The 21,555-nt window shown below is 42.1% G+C and overlaps 1 protein-coding gene across 1 annotated transcript in view; it reads right to left on the minus strand.

Moving 5' to 3' along the window:
* FRAS1 (Fraser extracellular matrix complex subunit 1) overlaps positions 1-21,555 on the minus strand; it is a 452,432-nt gene that overhangs the window by 181,085 nt on the left and 249,792 nt on the right. The window contains exons 19-20 of the mRNA XM_007455407.1: positions 14,366-14,506; positions 11,726-11,869 (exon numbers count right to left, since the gene is read on the minus strand). Coding sequence (XP_007455469.1) covers positions 11,726-11,869; positions 14,366-14,506 — 285 coding nt within the window. The remainder of the gene's footprint in view (positions 1-11,725; positions 11,870-14,365; positions 14,507-21,555) is intronic.

A 21,555-nucleotide genomic window follows, 5' to 3' on the forward strand; every position in this document is an offset into this window, starting at 1 on the left:
GCAGGAATCCAGAAAATAACATATGAATGGCAGAAGAGAAAGAAGCCTCCTCCCTTCCCCTTTTGATCATCACTTTGGTCCTAGCCCACCCATGAGTCCTTTAGAAATCACGTGTTCTTTTTAGGGTTAGCTCTGAGTTAGTACAAAAACAAAACAAATCAAACAAACAATACTTCCCATGTTTTCAGTGTCTGTGGCTATTGTTTTATCCTGAAAAAACCAATCATTAACAACAACAAAACCTACTACAACGGATTGGCCTTAGCGTTATAGGACAGTGATCTCCATCCAGTGTTGACAAACTTACAAATGTGGTGAGAAGCCTGCAGTAGGACCCACGGAGACAGACAGCTGGAAGAAGGAGTGGGTGAGAGGCAGTGTCAGATGTAAGAGCAAGGCTCTCTCCTCAGTTCTAATGCCAGTTCTTGCTGCCAACAAGGAGACATGAGCACCACTCCTGCCTCGTACCTGACCTCCCATCAGTTTATGTTTTACTCTTGCCTTACCTCCAAAATAGAAAAAGGTTCACTTCGATCAACATTTATGGAGTGTGAGTTGGGTGTGAGGCACTATGGAAGTTGCCGCAGGAGATAGAGCACTGAGTCAGAGTCAGACCCTTCCCTCAAGATGCTCACGACAAGGTCCCATGTCAGAAGAAAGCCACACTTAAAATGCAATTAATGTCTAAGGAGGACCAGAGAATATTTTATCCGAAGGGAATAAGAGGGACTTTAACTTTGCAAGATGTGGCAATGATTAAAATATGGAATAGGGGTGGGAAGGAAGCAGGTGTAACTCAATTTTATATTACAGTTGATCCTTGAACAATGCAGGGGTTAATCTGAGCATAACTTATAGTCGGCCCTCTGTATCCCCACCCCCCTCCTCTGCATCCTCGGATTCAACCAACCATGGACCATGTAGTACTGTAATATATACTAGTGGAAAATATCTGCATATAAGTGGGCCTGTGTAGTTCATACCCACATTGTTCAAGGGTCAACTGTACTCAGTTTTGAATTACGCTGATTGAAAAAATCAGTAGTGGATGGACAAGAGAGTCAGGAGAAGGAAGGAAGGACCTGGTGGGGGAGGTTTCTTTGGAGGTTTCTGAGTATGTTGTTCCTATGGATCAAATGTCCAGAGGTAGACAGATAGAAATGAGAGTCTGGAGATGATGACCATGTGTGGACTTGAGATAGACTCTAAGAAGAAAACAGAAATGAGCATTGGATCAAGACACTAAGGTCCTAAAGGAAAGGGGGTCAGGGAGGAAGAAGAGAAGGAAAGATAAAGAGGGAAGGAAGGAGATGAAATGAGTAACCAAAAGAGGAAATAACTACTGGGCTAGACCACCTCTTGAGGGTGATGGGACAAAGCAGCTCTGGATCACAGATGGAGGAGTTCCCCTGGGCCAGGGTGAGGGAGATCCTTTCTCAAAGGAAGCAATGAGGAGAATGGTATTTAGAAGAAGATACAGAGACATTTGTGGAGAAAAAGTGAGCGAGTTTTTTTGCTGTTGTTGTTTTTAGGAGATTATGTTAATCTTCTAAACACAAAAGAAAGCAAAGATGTCAACTGATCTGAGTAAGAGTTGAGTTGAGGCAAAGTATAGCGAGTACACATGGAAAGGCCATGGTGAGCAAGGTGACAACGCATCAAAAAGAGTTGTAAGTAATACAGTTGCTGAGAAGCAGAGAAGGTCCTATTGGAACTAGATCGGATGATGAAGTCTGATGACGGTGTTCACACGCGTGCCCTCTGAAGTGGCACTGCTTCAAAGCCCAGGTCTACTGCGTCTTAGCTGTGAAACACTGAGTAAATTGGTTAACGTCTCTCATCTCAGCCTCTTGGGCTGTAAAATGGAAATGCTACTAATCATAGGACTGACCTCCCAGGGTTGCAGTCAGGATTAAATGAAATAATGTATGTGAGGAGCTGGTACATAGGAAGTGCTCAATAAACATTAGTGATTATTCTTTATCTGTGGCAGGCCTAATCAGGATTGACATTGATACCGATGGTCATACTTACATCTAAGTCACTATTTTTGCCCCATTACATGTAAACACAGAGATTTACATGTGTGTAAGAAAAGTTGTTAAGTGTAGCCATAGCAATTTTGCTGTCTCTAGTACTTAAGAGGATAGCCTATGAGCCTAAATTCAGTTGTGTTCTTTAAGTATAAACACTCAAAGTCTTCTCTGCAATTCAGCTCCTGGCCTGTAGTTCTTATGAAGACAACAGCAATTGTAACTTCATTGGGAGTCCTGCCAAGTTGAAAACTTGTAAGTAAGGTCATTTCTAAAGCTATATAAGATACTGTTTAGGAAAAGTCACATGAAGGAGAAAATACAAGTTCTTTTTCTTAATTTAGGAAGGTCTCAATTTAAAAATAGGTCGTGTTCTTTTTTTTCCTGAAAGTAAAAGTTCAAAGAAAAGAAATGCCTTGAAATATTCAATCACCCTTCAGCAGACATCGTGGTCCCTTAAATAAAACACAAATTCAGAGAACAAGGGAGAGACAATCACTGAAAGTTCCAGAGAGAGACTGGATATGCAACTCATAGTTCAAGCAATAGGAGATAGGGTGACAGATAAGAAATGAGAAAAGAATGTGCATTGCCGGAAAAGAAGATAAGGAAAATAAAGAAGGTGTTAAAAAAAAAAAAAAAGAAGACACAAGAAAATTGAAAAAATATAGAGATAGAAGAATAGGGCCAGATGGCATGAAATAGAAGGTGTAAAATAAGAGATAAGAAGCAAAAAAAATGAGTCACACTAAGAAGATCCTTGATGTAATTAGCACAGGATGCACTGGAAGGGGATTAAAGTAGACCTTAGGACACCAGAATCAAGTCATTCCTTTGCCCGACATTTCCTGATCACCATCTATGTGCTGGTTAGGCACTGCACTGAGCTCTTAATCCCACTTCCACAGGAAGGTTTCTTGGGATGATCAAATGAAAAAATAAGTGAGAAAATGCTTTAAAAATTATAAAATGTCAAGAACACAACATTATTGTTATTAACAATAACATGAAAAACAGACCTCATCCCAGCCAAAGCCTTGGAAGCCATACTTAGTTTACCAAGCAGTAACTCTACCTCCTGCTGGTTATTGCCCATATCCACAACAGGAAAACGGCCAATCAAATAAGTTACACAATGGACGTATGGATACGGGGTGGGGAGTCAGAGAAGGGTGGGGGATGAACTGGGAGACTGGAATTGACATATATGCTATGTATAAAATAGATAACTAATGAGAACCTACTGTATAGCACAGGGAACTCTACTCAGTGTTCTGTGGTGACCTAAATGGGAAGGAAATCCAAAAAAAGGGGGATATATGCATATGTATAACTGATTCATTTTGCTGTACAGCAGAAACCAACACAGCATTGCAAAGCAACTATACTCCAATAAAAATTAAGTTACACAAACATAATGGAATGCTATTTAGCCATTAAAAATGACAATTATGTGGGTTCTTCCAATTATTTGCCAACACATGGAAATACACAAAGTGACAGGAGAAATAACAAAGAAATACAGGCATAACTCATTTTATTGCACTTTGCTTAATTGTACTTTGCAGATGATTGCTTTTTCTTTTCTTTTCTTTTCTTTTTTTTTAGCAAACTGAAGGTTTGCGGCAACCCTATGCTGTCAAATGATGGTTGGCACTTTTTAGCAATAAATTTTTTTTTTTTTTTGGCCGCACCTCTCAGCTTGTGGGATCTTAGTTCCCCGACCAGGGATCAAACTCAGGCCCTTGGCAGTGACAGCGTGGAGCCCTAACCACTGGATCGCCAGGGAAGTCCCAATAAAGTATTTTTAACTAAGGTACGTACGTTGTTTTTTTTTTTCTTTTGCGGTATGTGGGCCTCTCACTGTTGTGGTCCCTCCCGTTGCGGAGCACAGGCTCCGGACGCGCGGGCTCAGCGGCCATGGCTCATGAGCCCAGCCGCTCCGCGGCATGTGGGATCCTCCTAGACCAGGGCACGAACCCGTGTCCCCTGCATCGGCAGGCGGACTCTCAACCACTGTGCCACCAGGGAAGCCCACGTACGTTGTTTTTTTAAGACATAAAGCTATTGCACACTTAACAGACTACAATATAGTGCAAACATAATTTTTATGTGCACTGGGAAACCAAAAAACTCATGACTTGCTTTATTGCAATAGTCACTTTATTGCAGTGATCTGAAACTGAACCCACAACATTTCCGAGATATGCCTGTACATAGCTGCTGATTACAACTGTGAAAAATGCATGTATATGAAAACAGATAAACAACAAGGACCTACTGTATAGCACAGGGAACTCTGCTCAATGTTACATGGCAGCCTGGATGGGAGCGGAGTCTCGGAGAGAATGGATACATGTACGTGTAGGGCTGAGTCGCTTTGCTGTGCACCTGAAACTACCACAACATTGTTAATCGGCTATACTCTAATATGAAATTAGAAGTTTAAATATTATTTTTAAAAATGCATGTATGTAACCACTGAAAAAGATTAAAGTACACGTGGAGTGATATAAATTATTAAAATTTAATATGCATTAACGTTTTCATTTAAAGTTTATTTATTTATTTACTAAGGGTATATAAAATAAAAATACATGGCAATCTAAAACAGCTTCCGGCATTTAAAACAGACCGGCAAGTTCTTTCAACTTTCCCCAGTAGCGCCTCTCCAAACCATCTTGTCATACCAGCCCCCGATGATCCACCTCTTAATCTACAATCAGAAAACTCTTCTTGAATCCCTATTGTTGTATAATCAACTGTGTTTGTCCTCATCCTAGGTTCCTAGGTTCAAATCTTGGCTCTATCTTCCAACTTTTCTCATTTTGAGTAAATGACTTAAACCGTACTTAGGTTCAGTTTCTTCATATGTAAAATGGAGATAACATTAGTACCTACCTCAGAGGATCATTGGTAGTATTAAATGGCAAAATGCATTCAAAGCAACTAGCACAGTGCTTGTCACATAATAAGCCCTCAGAATTGTCACCAATTATTAGAAACTCACAGAGAATGTGAGCTAGTCAATGCCAAGTGCTAGGTAATTGGTAGAAACAGTCAGCGTACCTAGGAATTACAACGTGGGAGATGCCAAAAGGAAGCTGGTCCTAGAAGGGACGGAATCTGAGCGAGGCCACGAGGGACGGATGGGTAGGATTTTGATGATGAAAATAAGGTAGTAACTGCTACATGTTTTAGTGTGTGCCTCTTTCCTTCTTTCAGCTTACAGCCCCAGGAGCAGCTACAGCAAGATGTAGAGCAGTGCCAAGCCACTTTCCCCACATGCAGAAACTACTGTAAAACAGAACTGGCTCCCACCTCTCTGGCTTCAAGTCAGACTATCTGGAGGCAGAGAGCCGTACACTGACTCATGCAGGGCTCTTTCCCAGTCCTTAATGATGTTCAATTTGAACTGTTTTGTTTTTTTCATTACTCAGTGTTGCAGTTCTACAGCTTATTCCAAAACAAGGATTTGTTGCTCTTTTAATCTGTGCATTTCAACTTTTTCACCATGTTTTTCAGGCTCCTCTTTCAGAAACGAGTGACAATGAATGGGGAAAATTGTAGAAGGGACTCAAAAGGTTTTGTTTTCTTTTTAATGATTTGGAAGAAAAATGTTAACAGGTTTTCTAATCAGTCAGCTCAGGTTCGGAGAGCAAACACTTCTCAGACCCAATGCTAGAGGATAATTAAGGATTGCTCTTTGATGCTCTCAGCAGTCAAGAGAGTGGCAACCCTGAGAAATCTTGGGGCCCCTCTGCTTGCCCACAGAGAAGAGAAGGGAGGAAGAAAGGACGGGAGGGACGCACTGAGGGATGGAAGGAAGGAAGTCCACAGTCTGAGTATAGGTTGAGTATTTCATTTTACCTTTAGGGAGTGCCAACAAATTGTCCAACATATTAACATCAGCTAGTGCAGGGCTTCTCAAAGATTGTTTTGCGAAGCACTGGTTAGCTCTGTGAGAGTCTATAATAAATCGAAGGAAGGGGTCTGCAGTGAAATGTTTGGCAAATGTTGGGCAGCCTCCTTCATCTCAGAGATTCACAATGCACATCTACTCATTTAAGGTCTTGAGAAATCCTGAAATAAAGAAAGCTGCTTAACTTTATTTAGCCGAGAGTTTCCTAAGTTTATTCAGCCACGAGACATTTTTGCATGTAACACCTACTAACCATTGCTTAGAACTCAACTACCATGGAATACAATATGAAAATTCTCAGAGCAATATTTCTTTACTGTCACTTGTCTTCTTTTGCTTACATTCTGGCACAGATTTATGAAGAAAACAAACCAGCATTTAAAAAAGTACTGCATAAAAAAATGTTTAAGCCCCTAGAATTCTACCATCCTAACAAATCAGCTATTTAAAATTTTGCAGTCTTCATAGAAAACAAACCTACGGTTACCAAAGGGGAAGGCTAGGTGGGATACACTGGGAGTATGGGATTAAAAGATGTACACCACCATGTACAAAATGGATAAACAACAAGGATTTACTGTATAGCACAGGGAACTATATTCGATATCTTGTAATAAACTATAATGGAAAAGAATTAAAAACTATAGATATATACATATATGTATGTTTAGCTGAATCGCTTTGCTGTATACCTGAAACGAACACAATATTGTAAATCAACTATACTTCAATTAAAAGTAAAATATATATATAAAATTTTGCAGTCTTCCCCTCTACAATATTACTCTAAGTATTATCTCCTTTTCTACGTAAGAATTAAAAAGTACAACCTTCCCATTAGATATTCCAGAAAAGCCCGAGGCATTTTTTTTAATGCACCTTCGTTTGGATATTTCTCCTTCATGTTTTCTTTTTAATTCTCACCCTCTTCTGTGAACAGGAGAAAGTTTTAGCTGAGAAAGATAAATGGAGGGAACACCCCAGGCTTTGAAATTTGGGGAAAACTTGGCTGAGATGCAGGCAAAATATAAAGAACAAAAATCTATGAAGACAAAACCTGTTTTTTTTTCACCCCAGTTCATTCATCTTTGCTGAAAGCCTTCACCTCTGGCCTGTTCTCACAAACTGTATATTTGCTTTGATAGACTGGAAGGGAAAAAAACTCCACACGTATGACATCTCCACGTGTCATAACACATTGAGGTTATTGGACCTGTTCCCAGGATGTGTTTATTCTTGTCTGTGTGATAGATTAGATGTAATTTTCTTCCTTAAACAGCTAAGTGCAATTAAGAGGTCTCTGATGATGATCTTAGGTACAGCTCAGATAGAGAATAAATCCTGTGAGTAAATGCTACCACCCTGCAAAGCTCGCACACGATAGAGGGAGCAGAGAGGGTGCTTCTCCAGGGCTTCCACCGTTAGACCTTCCCAAGGATGACGTAAATACACTCTACTGACCGCACTGCACAGGGTGAATTACGTTCTGCTTTGTCTATCACTAGGGATCCTCCTAACACCTTCCTGAGTTCAGATGAAAGTCATTGAAATGCTCCAGGAGGTTAACTTACAACTGACTGAAGCAACATCTCAGCTAAAAAAAGAGTTCCAGGACCTTAGGTTTAGGGTAAAATGAAGATAGCAGATAAGCTCATGGTGGCTATGCTCAGCAAGCTCTGTTCAGCAAGCATTTAGACTTTCACCGTCCTCCTGGACAGCTACCCCAGATGTCCAAGGGTCCAACCTGCCCAAGCTCAAACACATTATCTTCCTATTTTGGCCCTTGGTAAATAATGCTCCCATTCGTCGAATTTACTTGGCTGAAAATCATCCCCAAAATTCCCTCTCCCTTAGCCTGAGGGCTAAGAGATCACCAACTTCTGCTGCTTCTATTAGGTTGAACCATATAAAATTGCCAGTATTTGACCAGGTTTTGTCCACAAAACAGCAATCCCCCATAGGTCAACCTAATATATAATTAATGCTTATTGAAGCCATGCCTCTTGCTTTTCATCCCCTCAGCACTTTTCTCATCAAAGGGCTTCATCTCTCATCTGAATTCTCACAACTCCCTCCTAAAGGTCTTTCTGCCCCCAGGCCTTCTTCTATGCAATCTTCTGCAGATCTTTCTCTTTGCAGAAATGTAATCATAACGTTTCCCTCCTTAAAAACCTTCAAGAGATCCCCACAGCCTTGATAACAAAGCATGTTCTCCTTAAACAGAACATACAAAGGCCCTCGTGACCTGCCTTGCTTCCCTCTGCTTCAGGTCACAGCACCCCCGTACTCGGGGCTGGCATTCTACTTGACTCTTTGCTGGTGCCTGAATAGAAAATATTCTTTGGCTTGTTTTCTGGAATGCTCTCCCCTCCGAATCTCCAAGCCCCTCCTAATTCTTACTCATGTTTCCAAATCATCTCAGTTATGACATGTTCCAGAAAGCCTTCAGTACCCACTAGCACTACACGCACACACACACACACGCTCCAGTCTGGGTTAGGGTGCTGTCCCACAGGCTCATCTCATAGCCACAGTAATAACATATTCAACACATAGCTCCTTCCTTCACTATACAGTACATTTCTTGAATGCAAGCACTTTATCTTATTCATCTGGGCCTCCCCTGAGCCTAGCACAGTGCCTGGTATGGCGCGTGTGCTTAAAAAATGCTTGATGAAGCCATAAACGAATGAATGCATTACAGTGTTACAGAGAGAATTGGGATGTGTTTGGAAAGGGCATATATATACACATATATATACATATATATATATATATATGTATATATATGTGTATATATATATATATATATATATATATATATATATATATATATATATATATATATATATATATATATATATATATATATATATATATATATATATATATATATATATATATATATATATATATATATATATATATATATATATATATATATATATATATATATATATATATATATATATATATATATATATATATATATATATATATATATATATATATATATATATATATATGTATATATGTATATGTGTATATATGTATATATATATATATATATATATATATTGAAAAAGTAAACTTTGGGGTCAGTGCACTTCTCTGAAAGATCAACAACTGAAATTACCCGTCAAATTTTTCTGTAACAAATATTGTTATGCCATTCTCAACTCAACAAAGGATTTCCAAGCACTAGACAATGGGTTACCTTATTTAAAACCTTCACTTAATATACCTAATCTCAGGACAGCCAAGGTGTGTCCCTTCCAGCTCATTTTAGTGGAACCTGCTCATCTAGGGCTGGGGACTTTCAGAGTCATTTAGCCTAGTCCCATGGTCCTTTATTCTAGTGGTCCCTTATAAGCCTTAAAAAATTAATGCAATTCCTAATCACCTACTTTACCATCAGAGGGCTCTGGACATTGGAGAGAACAGAGTTGATTAGAAGTTAAAATTTTCCAATCTCCTTATATAAACATTTATTTATAAAATATGTCCCAGCATAAAAGTTTTAGGGTCCACATGCAGAACAGATTGGAAATAGAAAAGCCATTATGAAGGTTCAACCTTCTAATGTCTCTCTCTGACTATAATCTCTCCTCACTACAATCCATCTTCCAAAAAGCTTGCAGATTTCCTGCCTATGACATAGTCTTGGTTATCACAGTCACCCTTAAAACTCTCATAGCCCTATTGCCCACAAGAGTCAGTCCAAATTTTTCAGCCTAGAACTTTGGGTTCTCTATACCCTGGTTCCAACTTAAATTTTCCAACCATTTCATCTAATATGCCTTAATTCAAACCATTGTCCTTCAGCCAGGTTGGACCACTCTCACTGGCCATGAATGGCCCACATGTTCTACCCCCTGCACCCATCTCCTGGTAGAACCACATCTGGAAAGCCCGCCTTGTTTCCCTCTGTCTAACAGAATCCTAGCTATTCTTCAGGAAGAATTTTAGGCCCCGTCTCCTCCACAATGCTTTCCAGATCTTTTACTTCTCCCTCCTCTGAACTCCTACAACCCATTCTGCCTATTGATGTTATTATCCATAAATTGCTTTGTACTATTTGTTAACTGTACTTGTGTCTTTGGTTTACCTCTTTAAGTAGCCTGGAAGATCTCTGTGATCCCTCAAACAGCAACTCAGCACCCTGGACTCAGTCAATTCTCAAAAAATATCCACTAAGGTGCTTTAACCATGTTAGGAACCTCTTACTAGCTGCTCGTTTGTATTCTAAAGTAAGAATCAGTAGCTTAACTCAAGCTTACAAACTATAATACCAGTTAGATCCGCCCTTGCCAGATTCCTCTTCAAGGGGAGGCACTAATGCCTCCTATTTGCCCGCTTCCCAAGTCAATCCTGACTACACTGGCAGGACCGGCAAACAGCTCACACCCTACAGCGGTGGGGTATCACATTTGTCTAAAGCCTGGAATCTCTGAGCTCCTACTTTCCATTGCCTCTAAAATGTCTGCATTCTCAATAATCGGGTTTTGCCCTGAATCCCAGCCTGTTTTGGCTGTAGCCCCGCTCTCCACAGTTCAGTCTTCCTAGGGTATAGATCTTGGACCCTAATGTCTAGTCTTTTTTTTTTTTTGGCTGCACCGCACGGCTTGCGGGATCTTAGTTCCCTGACCAGGTATTGAACCTGGGCCCTCAGCAGTGAAAGCTCGGAGTCCTAACCACTGGACGGCCAGGGAATTCCCTCTAATGTCTAGTCTTTAGCCAAGGTCATGTGAAAAAAGAAATGGATCACCCAGGACCATGGCGCCACAGCCACTCTTGAAGTGCTATAATTGACTTGCTGTATCGAAGGGGCCTGCTTGATACTCTGATCTAGACAACTGGTCATACCTCCTCCCTGCCCAGGAACAAGCCCTACAGCCGGGTCAACCCCTCCAGCATGCATCCAACGGGATTTCTCAGCTTTCCCACTTGCCCAGTAGATCCCAGAATGCCTCCTAGTCAAGCCCTTCAGAGTGTGACAACAGCTGCTGCAGGTAAATCTCCTCAAGTTGCTCCTAGAAGTGAGTCAAGAAATAAAAAATAACCCACTAGTCTGTAAGTTCCCCTCTCCAGACTGTAAGCTCTTTGAGGGCAGAATAATTGTCTTATTCATCCTTTTTTTTTTTTTTTTTTTTTTGGTATTCTGAGCATCTGACCATTAGATATTTGTTGCAGGAATGGATGGAGGAACACAAACACTGCATGGCTCCTTCATCATTATCCAAATTCCAGGCTGCTTTCCTGATTTATTTCTTTTTGAGATCTGAGTACTAAACTGAGGAGGAAAAGTCCCATCTCCTGAAGCAACTGATTTACTTCTAGGTTAATCTCCCTATATTTTTGTGCCTGGGGCTGATGACAAAGTTTCCCCACAGCAGGACATAATGTAGACAAGAGGGCGACAGTCTTCTGAGTGACTGTTTTGAATATACTTCTTGCTCTCTTAAGCTGTAGTGCACCACATGCATATAAGGAACCATTATCATGACTTCAATCTTCATTAATATGAGGGTCTAAGTTCTCTCAGGAATTGCAAGAGTATTATTAGAAGATTCCACTTGAATCCACAGATATTTACTAAATGTCTGATAGGAAGCAGTGAAGTGAGTTTTCAGACATGAGACAAATATCTTCCAAAGAGAGTTCGTATTCTGATGACAAAGGACAAATACGAGAGCCTCCTGGAGCCTGGCAGGAGGAACCCGAGGCTTTGGCTAGTGATTTCTGAGACTGCGAAGGGGGTCTCACTCACCAGCACAGTAGCCCACGAGGCTGAGGAACTGCTCCTCTTTACAGCTGGTCCTGCAGCTCCCAGCAGCCAGAGTAACATGAAGGTGACAGGAGATGCAGTCAGATTCCGATGGGCCGTGGCACTGCCTGCAGGTGGGGTGGCACTCTAGAAGGTAAAACAAGAACCAGGATTGGAATTAGCAGCTCAGCATGTAAACACATGAAGTACTTAATGTACTCCACAAATTACACTAAGAGCAGACTTCAAATACTAATCATCTTGGGAAGATTCCTGAGCAAGCCTGGCACACCCTTAGGCATTGACCGAAAGACGGCATTTCTAGTGTCAGTGAAAACACTGGTCGTGAACAGAACGTGGAATCTGGAACCACTGAATGAGGGGAACTGGCTGCTCAGCATGACCATCCCCATCTATATAAGTAAGGAAGTTCAGGTCGAACTTACAAAACAGAAAAGCAAGTGGTAAGACTGTCCCTCTCTAAAATTCAAAGAGCGAGACAGGCAGAAGAGGGAGACATTTTGCTTCTTAGAAATCCCGGGCAGGCAAAGGGGGAACCATCCACAGCAGGGGAAACTAAAACTTCTCACTGGAGTCAGATGCCAGCCGTGCTCTCCCTCCAGGCCACAGCCTGGATGCCTGTTTTAGCAGCAACACTTAATTAAAATACAAAGAACTGAAAAAGGCCTCTTTCTGGAGGTTATCCTGAGCCATGTTTCAAGTTCAGTCCCATAGACAAAACTGTCAAAGCGGTTTTCCCCAGAAAAACCACCTAATTACTGAGAGGTACTACACTGAAAAAGAGCAGTGAGTCCCAGTAAGTGTAGGCAATAAAGATAAGGATGGCAGAGAATCAAAGAAGGCTGCAGCTGTGGCTGCACTTGTGCTGCCAAGGTGGGCAGCATGGAAGGAAATGGAAGGATTTCTCTGCCAAGGACCAGAAGGTCTAAGCCTGTCTGATTCCAAGAGGAGGGTAGGTGAAGGGCTGGAGCTGGGTAGAGCTTGCTGGAACTGATGACAAAGAATTCCCTTCTGGCACAGAGCTGGTGGGAAGAAAAGGCACAGAGTTCCAGTAAAGTCAACTGCCTCTCAGGTCTTCTGGCAGGAGGCCAAGGGAAGATAAGGAGTTATAGGGGGGAAAAAAAAAAAAGCAAGCAAGCAAGAAAATGAACTGCTGATTAGAAGGCTAGCATGAACTATCACCCCTTCTACATTCCTGAGGCTCTTAACTTTGCAAACGCACGTCCAAAAGATACTAGCGCTCTCAGGACGATCTCCCACCGCACAGTGCTTCCTCCCTGCCAGAATATTTCCAGTGACCTTGGTGCCCTGCCGCCTGCGGTGCCCTCCATCTGCGGGTTTCAAGCAGGCAGAGGCACAGGCAGAGAAGAGTTAGAGCTACTCAGACTTTCCTCCCCAAACAAATTTCCACACACGAAGACCAACTGGGCGAGGGTGAGAGCACCTAAGGACAGACCACAGTTTTCAAAGACAACCCCAGTGACAAAGAAACCAGGAACCACCCCGCCCCCTACCACTGAGCCCCCTACCACTGAGTGTTTCAAGTAAAGCAACTCATCAGGGGCCTACAGAGACAATTTCAGAAGGAATATAATGGTGATCTTCAATAGTCTAAATCTGTGTTCGCATTAAATTTCCTCTTTGGTGGAGGCCAGATGAATCTTACAAGTGTTAATTTATTTCAAAAATATTTTATACATTTACTACCTGTCTTCCGATTCCAGAAACACATACCAAACGATTTCATAACGATGGGCTTTTTCCTGTAAGTTGGCCTCAACACTCTATTTTTAGAAATAAAATCATAATCATGATAGAATGTGTTTTGTCTTGTCTTTTTTTCTGTAGATACAAGAAAACACAGTGCTACAGTAAGGTGCTTAAATTTTAGTATTTTGTCGAGTCCAACAAAACCCTGCACTAATCCGAACTGGCAATTTCTAGAATCTCTGTCACTGAAATATAAAGGTGCTCTTAAAAACATATCGGACTGGGCTTCCCTGGTGGCGCAGTGGTTGACAGTCCGCCTGCTGATGCAGGGGACGTGGGTTCGTGCCCCGGTCCGGCAGGATCCCACATGCCGCGGAGCGACTGGGCCCGTGAGCCATGGCCGCTGAGCCTGTGCGTCCGGAGCCTGTGCTCCGCAACGGGAGAGGCCACAACAGTGAGAAGCCCACGTACCGCAAAAAACAAAAACACATATTGGACTGACATGTCAAGGAAGAAAATAAATACCTCTCTCTCCTTTTGCTCTATTAGGCTGCAGCCAGGCAAAGGAGGGCAGAGACCTGCAGAGGCAATGCCAAACGCCTGACCCCACAAAAATGCATGAGAACCTGTGGTAGCTCATCTCCGTGATGAACACCATTAAATCCACCCCTCGCTGTATGAAGAGGGTAAAGCTGATTCTAATTTTTCATTTCATCCACACTTCCCTATTGGATGAACAGAATTTCACTTGTTCCCCTCACTCTATCCCTTGACTCCTACAAGTTCAAGACAAGGATTCATAGCCCATTCCTAGTCCCCTGGTATGACAAGGTTTCTAATTACCGAGTCGGGTTGCATTATGAAGATAAAACATGGGCACAGGGAATATGCCCCAGCATGTTACATACTCACCTGTACAACTGCCTTCCAGGTTAAAGTACCCATCTGGGCACTGGGAGAGGCACTGCCCATCCAACAGCACGTGGGAAGGCCAGCAGGCTGTGCAGTTATGCGGGCTCTTCCCTGCACACCCAAAACAGGATTGGTGGCAAGCTGGAAGGAAGATAAAGCAGAGGAGACAATCAGGAAAGCCACCATTCAACAAGGACAGTAGCTCTGTCCCTCCTGTTAACATTCCTGCATCAATATAACTTCTGCACATTCACTGAGTTTTTTTCCCAAGGACAGGGCACACATCTCACATACTTCTTTCTCAAGGATGTATCCTACAAAGCAAGCATCTGCGGAACCCAGATTAAGAAAGGCATAAATGCCACAAAACAGAAATAACCACTTGCAGAGTCATCCATTTCTTTCTTCCCATGTTCCCATTCTCAGAGAATGTCAGATAAAGAACAGCAAGCCACAACGGGTCTCCTTGCCTCAAGATAGTGCCTCTACCATCACACATCAATGGGCCGCTGACCAGGGTGCGCAAATTAAAGAGAAAGGTGATGGGAGCCTTACTTACTGATTCCACAAAGGTTTAATATGATGTCTACTCTCTGATGGGGGCTGAACATACACAGGTGAGAAGAACTGTCCAACATTTCGAGCGGCCCAAACTAGCTGCATCAACAGACACACAAGCATGTAACTGCAATATGATAAATGGGGGGTGGAGTATAACAGAATAAGAGCATCACATCACAACTCTCTGTGACCTCGACTAAGGTATATAATTTCTCAAGGCTCCCTCTCCGTCATGTGTAAAATGAGGGCATAATCTATACGTACTGTTGTGGACACTACATGGGTTGTTTACCCTGCCTCACTCGTTTCTTCCCATGGAAACCACGATAAAGCCTCTTGCCCACGTTTTCCCCTCGTCCTTCTGCCTCCTGACCAACTCTAGCGCTTCCCTGTGTGGCCCCTGCATGATGTGACATGCCCTTCCTCTTGGGAACTGTGAGTAACAAACTCTCTCTCCTGTAACAATCGTCTCTTGATCTTTTGGCCTCACCGTATCTGAATAATAACAAAATCTACAATTTGAAACAGCCAGTCATTCAGCTCCAATCATTCATTCATTCATTTGTTACTAAGCCTCAAGTAGGTCTAGGTGCTGGGGAAACAACTGTAAGACAATGCATGGGATGACCCCATGCATTTCAGGCCACCTTCTCTCCAATGGACAAGATTCATAGCCTGCAGGGACACTACCTTCAGTCTCCTCTTTGCCTCCTCTGCCCCCTTTATCAAACACCTGGAAGATTTAGAGACCAGAAGCTTGGAAGAACCATATGGGATTTTACCCCACTGAGGTCTCCATTTCCACCAACCCCCAATAAAAATGCAACTTTCAATCTTTGATTTATGTGGGGCTGTTACAAGCTAGGATGTCCTGGTCCAAGTTTAACTGGCTGCTAAAGTACAAAACTCCCGGTATATGGCTGGTATACGATGCTGTCCTAAGCCATCTTGTGCTCCACCCTGGTACCCTGCTTCATCCATAACCCAGAACCTAAAGGTTTAATACCTGTACCAGGAGGCCTCCAGGACCCTGCTCCTGAGTTAAGGCCAGGACCCATTTGGATTGGGAAGTACACCCCACCTTACTGGTTGATAAAACTTTGATCATCCTCCCTGGATACATTGCAGAACTTTCTATCTATTCAACAGTATTTATTACTCTATGAAAAACAGAGCCAGAGTTCCATGTATTCAAATAATTTCCTTTTTTTTTTTTACATTGCCTTGTTAACAACTCTAATAGCACAAGTCACAGTAATTTTTTTCCAAGTATTTTCAGAATCACTGGGAAAAGATTTCCTCTTTAAAAAAAATAGAATAGGTAAGCAAATATTATAAAGGAGGGGTACACATTAGCTCATTATTTAGGATGTTTCACGCAAAGTGAAACAGCATGTAATAGAAAGTCAGGTGGCAATATTTCGAAAAACAGCTAAATTATATTGTCAACGCAAAGCCTTCCACGATGATGTGGGGAAGCAGCATACTTCTACATACTTAAATATATTTATGATAATACTAATATGCTCATATTAGACTTTACAAGATTGCTAAAATCTCTAGCTCTTCCTGTTATACCTCCTTAATAAATAGGAAATCAAAGCGTATCATTGTGGAATTGAAAACTGGGAGAAGGTGAATTAACGCATTATGAGCACACAACTTATTTCATCTCATTCCATTCGGTCACAAAATCAATGTGATAACCTGGTTCAATGTGAATAAAGGTTGTTATTGAATTATATGAAACAAGAAAGCAATGAGGACAAATGAGTTGAAAGGTTGATGGGCCAAGAATTCCAGGAGAAAAAGGCCCTTTGCCTCCCACTAGATTTTAGAAATAAGCCTCACTGGACATCCCCACGGCGGACTTCAGAATTGCCTTCTTTAGAAATGTTTAAGAACCAAATAGATAATGAGCTAGTTAGTTGCTGTGTGGCACAGAGGGAAAAAGATATGCTGGGTGACCTTCCTCTCAATGTATTTTTTTCTTTATGATACTCTCTTTCTGTAACTACAGGCATTTGCATCTTTAAAAAAAGCTCATGAAACTTCAATTCTGTGCTGGTTTTGGAAATGTCTACACTATTTCAGTGACTTTTATGAGGGTCTCTCATGCTATGGAATGATTTCATAGCAGTAGTTCTGGTTTGAAATCTAAGATCCTTCAAGGAAGACTAACTCCATTACAGGGCATATATGTTAGAGACCTGAAAAAAGTTCTATGAATAATTTCTCCACATAACACTACATTTTTAGAGAGTGGCTTTCCGGTTGATGGCTGAGTATATTTCTGAAAAAGCATAACTGAGCTGCTTAAGCACTAATAGTGTCAGTACTAAAAGTGTCCTCAGATGGTTGTAAATTCCAGTCAACCTGACTCCGGTAAAAATTTTACCCCAAACAATTAAAACATATCAATTTTTTGTTCATTCTATTTTCTATTTAAATTTCAGACAATGAACACTACTACTTTTTTTTTTTTTTTAATAACACAAAAAGTGGGCCAACATCCCAATCTTCATATATAAAATTTCCTGGCTTTTCAAGTCAAAACAATTTTTGGAGGTAGACGTCTTTCAAATTATGATGTAAATATCAAAATCCTCTAGGATATGCAGTAGGAATACTGTGATGAGGGATGAATGTTAAAAGGAGTGAAGTCAAATAAAATCGCTCTCCCTCTTTCCCTCACCCTTCTTTTCCTTCTTTCTTTTTTTAATGAACATGATCTAACCTACCTCCCCAACACCGCACTAGATTGGGAACCCTTAAAGAGTAAAAAATCACATCTCCATCTCTGTGACTCCCGCAATACCTGTCCCGGGCATGTCACAAGTTCTCAGTAAATGAGTTTCTGCTGACTGAAAGGGTGGGCAAGCAGGAAGGTTGCGGGGGGGCAGGGTAGGTGGATGGAAACTCTGGCAGACACTTCTAGGTCTCCTTTCTCTTTGATCTTTTCTTTTCAGCCCTTCTCTGTTTACGTCATGAATACTGGAGCTTCCCAAAATTGTACCCTCTGCCCTTTTCTTCTCACTCTTGGGCAAACATCCATAGCTTTAATGATGACCTCCATGCTGGTGAGTCCCAGATTTACGCGTACAGCTCTGACTTTTACCCTGAACTCTAATCACATAAATCTAACTGCCTAAGGGATATCTCTGCTTGGTGTTTCACCGGTATCCCATATTCCTCATTCCCCCAGTACTACCAGTATCCATCTCCAAGCTCAATCGCTATCTACTTGTTATAAATTATGGCATCACGTTCCCTCTGTCCAAACTGTACTCACTATCCACCTCCAACCCAACATCCTACCCCCTACCTGGTCTTTCCTTTGTATTCCCTGGCTCACCTTTACCCCACCATTCACCAAGACACTCATGCTGAGATCCTTAAGACTTCAACTTTTCCATCACCACAACACAGCCAAGGTAGGTTGACTTCCACTTCATAAATCTCTGTCTAATATCCCAATTTAACCACCCCCATGGCCCCTTAGTGTAGACCTTCAACATCACTCCTGATGTGGATTAGTGCAGCAGCTTTCTAACCAGCCCCACTGTTTCTCCCAACTTACCTGCCACACCACGGCCAGAGAGATCACTATAAAATGCAAACTGACCAAATTATTCCCCTACTTAAAATCTTTTACTGGTTCTCTAAAAGCTGTAGCGTCTAAACTCCTGAGCACAGCATATACAGCCCTTCATAACAGGACTCACCCCCTGTGTCTCCAGTATCACTCCCTACAACTCACCCCTTTGGACTTTATACTGCAGGAGTACCAAATGCATGATGCTTCTCCAGATGCGCTATGCCTTTGCACTTGCTGTTTCCCTGGCCTAGAGTGCCCTTTCCCACCTTCTTCCCTGGTGAATTCCCATTAACCCTCCACAGCCTGATGATGTGGTTTTCCTTTGCAAATTTTTCCTCATACCCTCTCCCCGCGACAGTCTCCTTGCTTGTGTTCTTCCTGTATTTTGTGCCTACAGCCATTACAACCTGTATCATGTTCTTTTAATTACTTGTTCAATGTCAGTCTTCTCAACTTGATCACGCTTTCCTTAAGGTACGGTCTGTATCTTTTTCGTCTTTCTATCCCCAAAGCCTAGCACACCCATGCTATAAAAGCAAGAAGGGGAAAGTGAAGCAGACGGAACATTTCTAGAAGGCATGCATTTGTACAGCTTATGTCAGCACTCCGGGGAGTACATTAAAGACCGTTGCTTAATACAGATGCTACCTATTTTATTCAATTAACGCAAGGGAATCCCAACTTCATAAATAGTAACATACTCTTAAACAGAGCACGCCGACCCCTCCCCATTTATTTCTTTAATTAAAGGTCTGTGCCTTAAGGCCTTTGGTGAATCTTAAGAACTAAATAGATCAAAATACCACAGTGTACTTTATTTCTTCCCATTCACCCAAAGCAAGTTAATTAATTAATCAAAGTAATCAATGAATTTTCTTATTTAAAAAAAAAAAGAAATGGGCATTCTGGTCCAAGATGGTAACATAGGAGCCTCCTGAATTCACTTCCTCCCATGGTCATACCAAATCTACAGCTACACACAGATCAATTCCCTCTAAAAGAAATCCAGAAACTAGCTGAGCAACTCCTACACATTAGATGAATGAGGGGAAAGAAAAAACCAAAAACCCACATCAAAACGGGTAGGGAGGCAGAGACATACAATCAGGAGGGAACTCACAATGCCCAGCTTCTCCCTGAGGAGTTAAGGGTTTAGAACTAACATCTGGCACCCCAACTTTAAGACTTCCACCTGAGAAATGGGACCCCAAAACTCTAACTCTGAAAGCCAAAAGGGCTTGGATCCAGAAAACCTCTAAGACTAGAGCATACAAAGAAACAGTTCTTCACAAGCTCCCTAGGATTTGTGGTGGTTGTGTCCCCCCAGGGCTCAGGGCAGAGGCATCAGTCAGAAATGCCCATCTCCCAGTCTTTTCCTGAAAGAGACGTATTTGCATACATTAAAAGCTGCAGCCTGAGGGTCAGGCTTCTACTTTTAACACACATGTAGAGGCTGAGTGCCTGCAACGCTCTTCTGAGACCTGGGCACGAGGTCAGTCCCTCCCTCTGCCCGGCTCCAGGTCACTCTTTCTTCCTGGAAAGAGCCTGTGTGCACTTCTAGTGCCCTGGCTTTTGTGGCTGCTGCCCAGAGGACACACCCCTTGATGGCCAGACTCTGGTGATTAGCAGGGCTTGAGTACGTGGATTTAGTAGGACTGTAGCAAACAGAGGAACAGTTCTTAACTGGCTACCCATGTCCTCGGGGCTCAGTGCAGAGGGAGTGGACAGAAAACCCACCTCCCAGACTTTCTCTGAAAGAGGTTCATTTGCACAATTTAGAAGCCGTTGCAGAAGGGTCCAGATCCAATCAGACAGCATCTAGATGCTGACTGAGATCCTCCCTTTTGAGACAGGGACAGGGCTTTACACACCCTCACCTACCGGATGCCACTGAGAGCAAAGAAAGTGACTTGGACAATCACAAAAGTTTAAGACACAACCAAGAGCTAGAGCTAGGCTGAATGATAAGGTTCAGACAACAGACTGGTGATTGTTGCGGGCGTAGGGAAGGCTGAGGGGAGGGGAAATGAGTGAAGGTGGTCAAAAGGTACAAACTTCCAGTTATAAGATAAATAAGTTCTGGGGAATCTAATGCAACAGCATGGTAACTATAGTTAACAATACTGTATGGTGTTTTTGAAAGTTGCTGAGAGTAAATCTTAAAAGTTCTCATCACAAGAAAAAAAATTGCAACTATGTGAGGTGATGGATGTCAACTACACCTACTGTGGTGATCATTTTGCAACATAAACATATTATCAAATCATTATGTTGTACAGCATAAACTAATACAATGTTATATGTCAATTATATCTCAATAAAACTAGAAAAAAATGCATACCAAACCTGTATTGATTTTGTGCAATTTTGCCCCATGCAGTGAGATCCGTCTAAGGAGGCAATAGTATCTTCAAGACGGAAAAAGAAGGCTTGGAAAAATTTAGTTGCTAAAATCTCCCTGATGTGTCCCTGACCAAAGCTCTGTGATCATTCTAAATTTAATGAAAAGCCAGCAACGCCGGGATGGGGGCCAATGGGATGTTTATTATCTCTGCATTCTTTTTTGAAGCCCAATGTTTCTACTGACATAATACATTAGAAGATATGTAGGTAAAATTCATTATTGTACTACAGAGTTCATTTTAATTTTTTTATTAAATATTTATTTATTTGGCTGTGCTGGGTCTTAGTAGTGGTATGCGGGATCTTTCTTTTTAGTTGTGGCATGCGGAATCTTTCTTTTTAGTTGCGGCATGCGGGATCTCGTTTCCTGACCAGGCATCAAACCCGGGCCCCCTGTATTGGGAGTTTGGAGACTTAACCACTGGACCACCAGGGAAGTCCCCAGAGTTCTTTTTTTTTTTTTTTTTTGTTGCGGGGGCCCCGCTTCTCACCGCTGTGGCCTCTCCCCTTGCAGAGCACAGGCTCCGGACGCGCAGGCTCAGCGGCCATGGCTCACAGGCCCAGCCGCTCCGCGGCATGTGGATCCTCCCAGACTGGGGCATGAACCCACGTCCCCTGCATCGGCAGG

This window comes from Lipotes vexillifer, unplaced genomic scaffold (assembly GCF_000442215.2).
Source record: "Lipotes vexillifer unplaced genomic scaffold, Lipotes_vexillifer_v1.1 scaffold749, whole genome shotgun sequence".
Classification (NCBI taxonomy): Eukaryota; Metazoa; Chordata; class Mammalia; order Artiodactyla; family Lipotidae; genus Lipotes; species Lipotes vexillifer.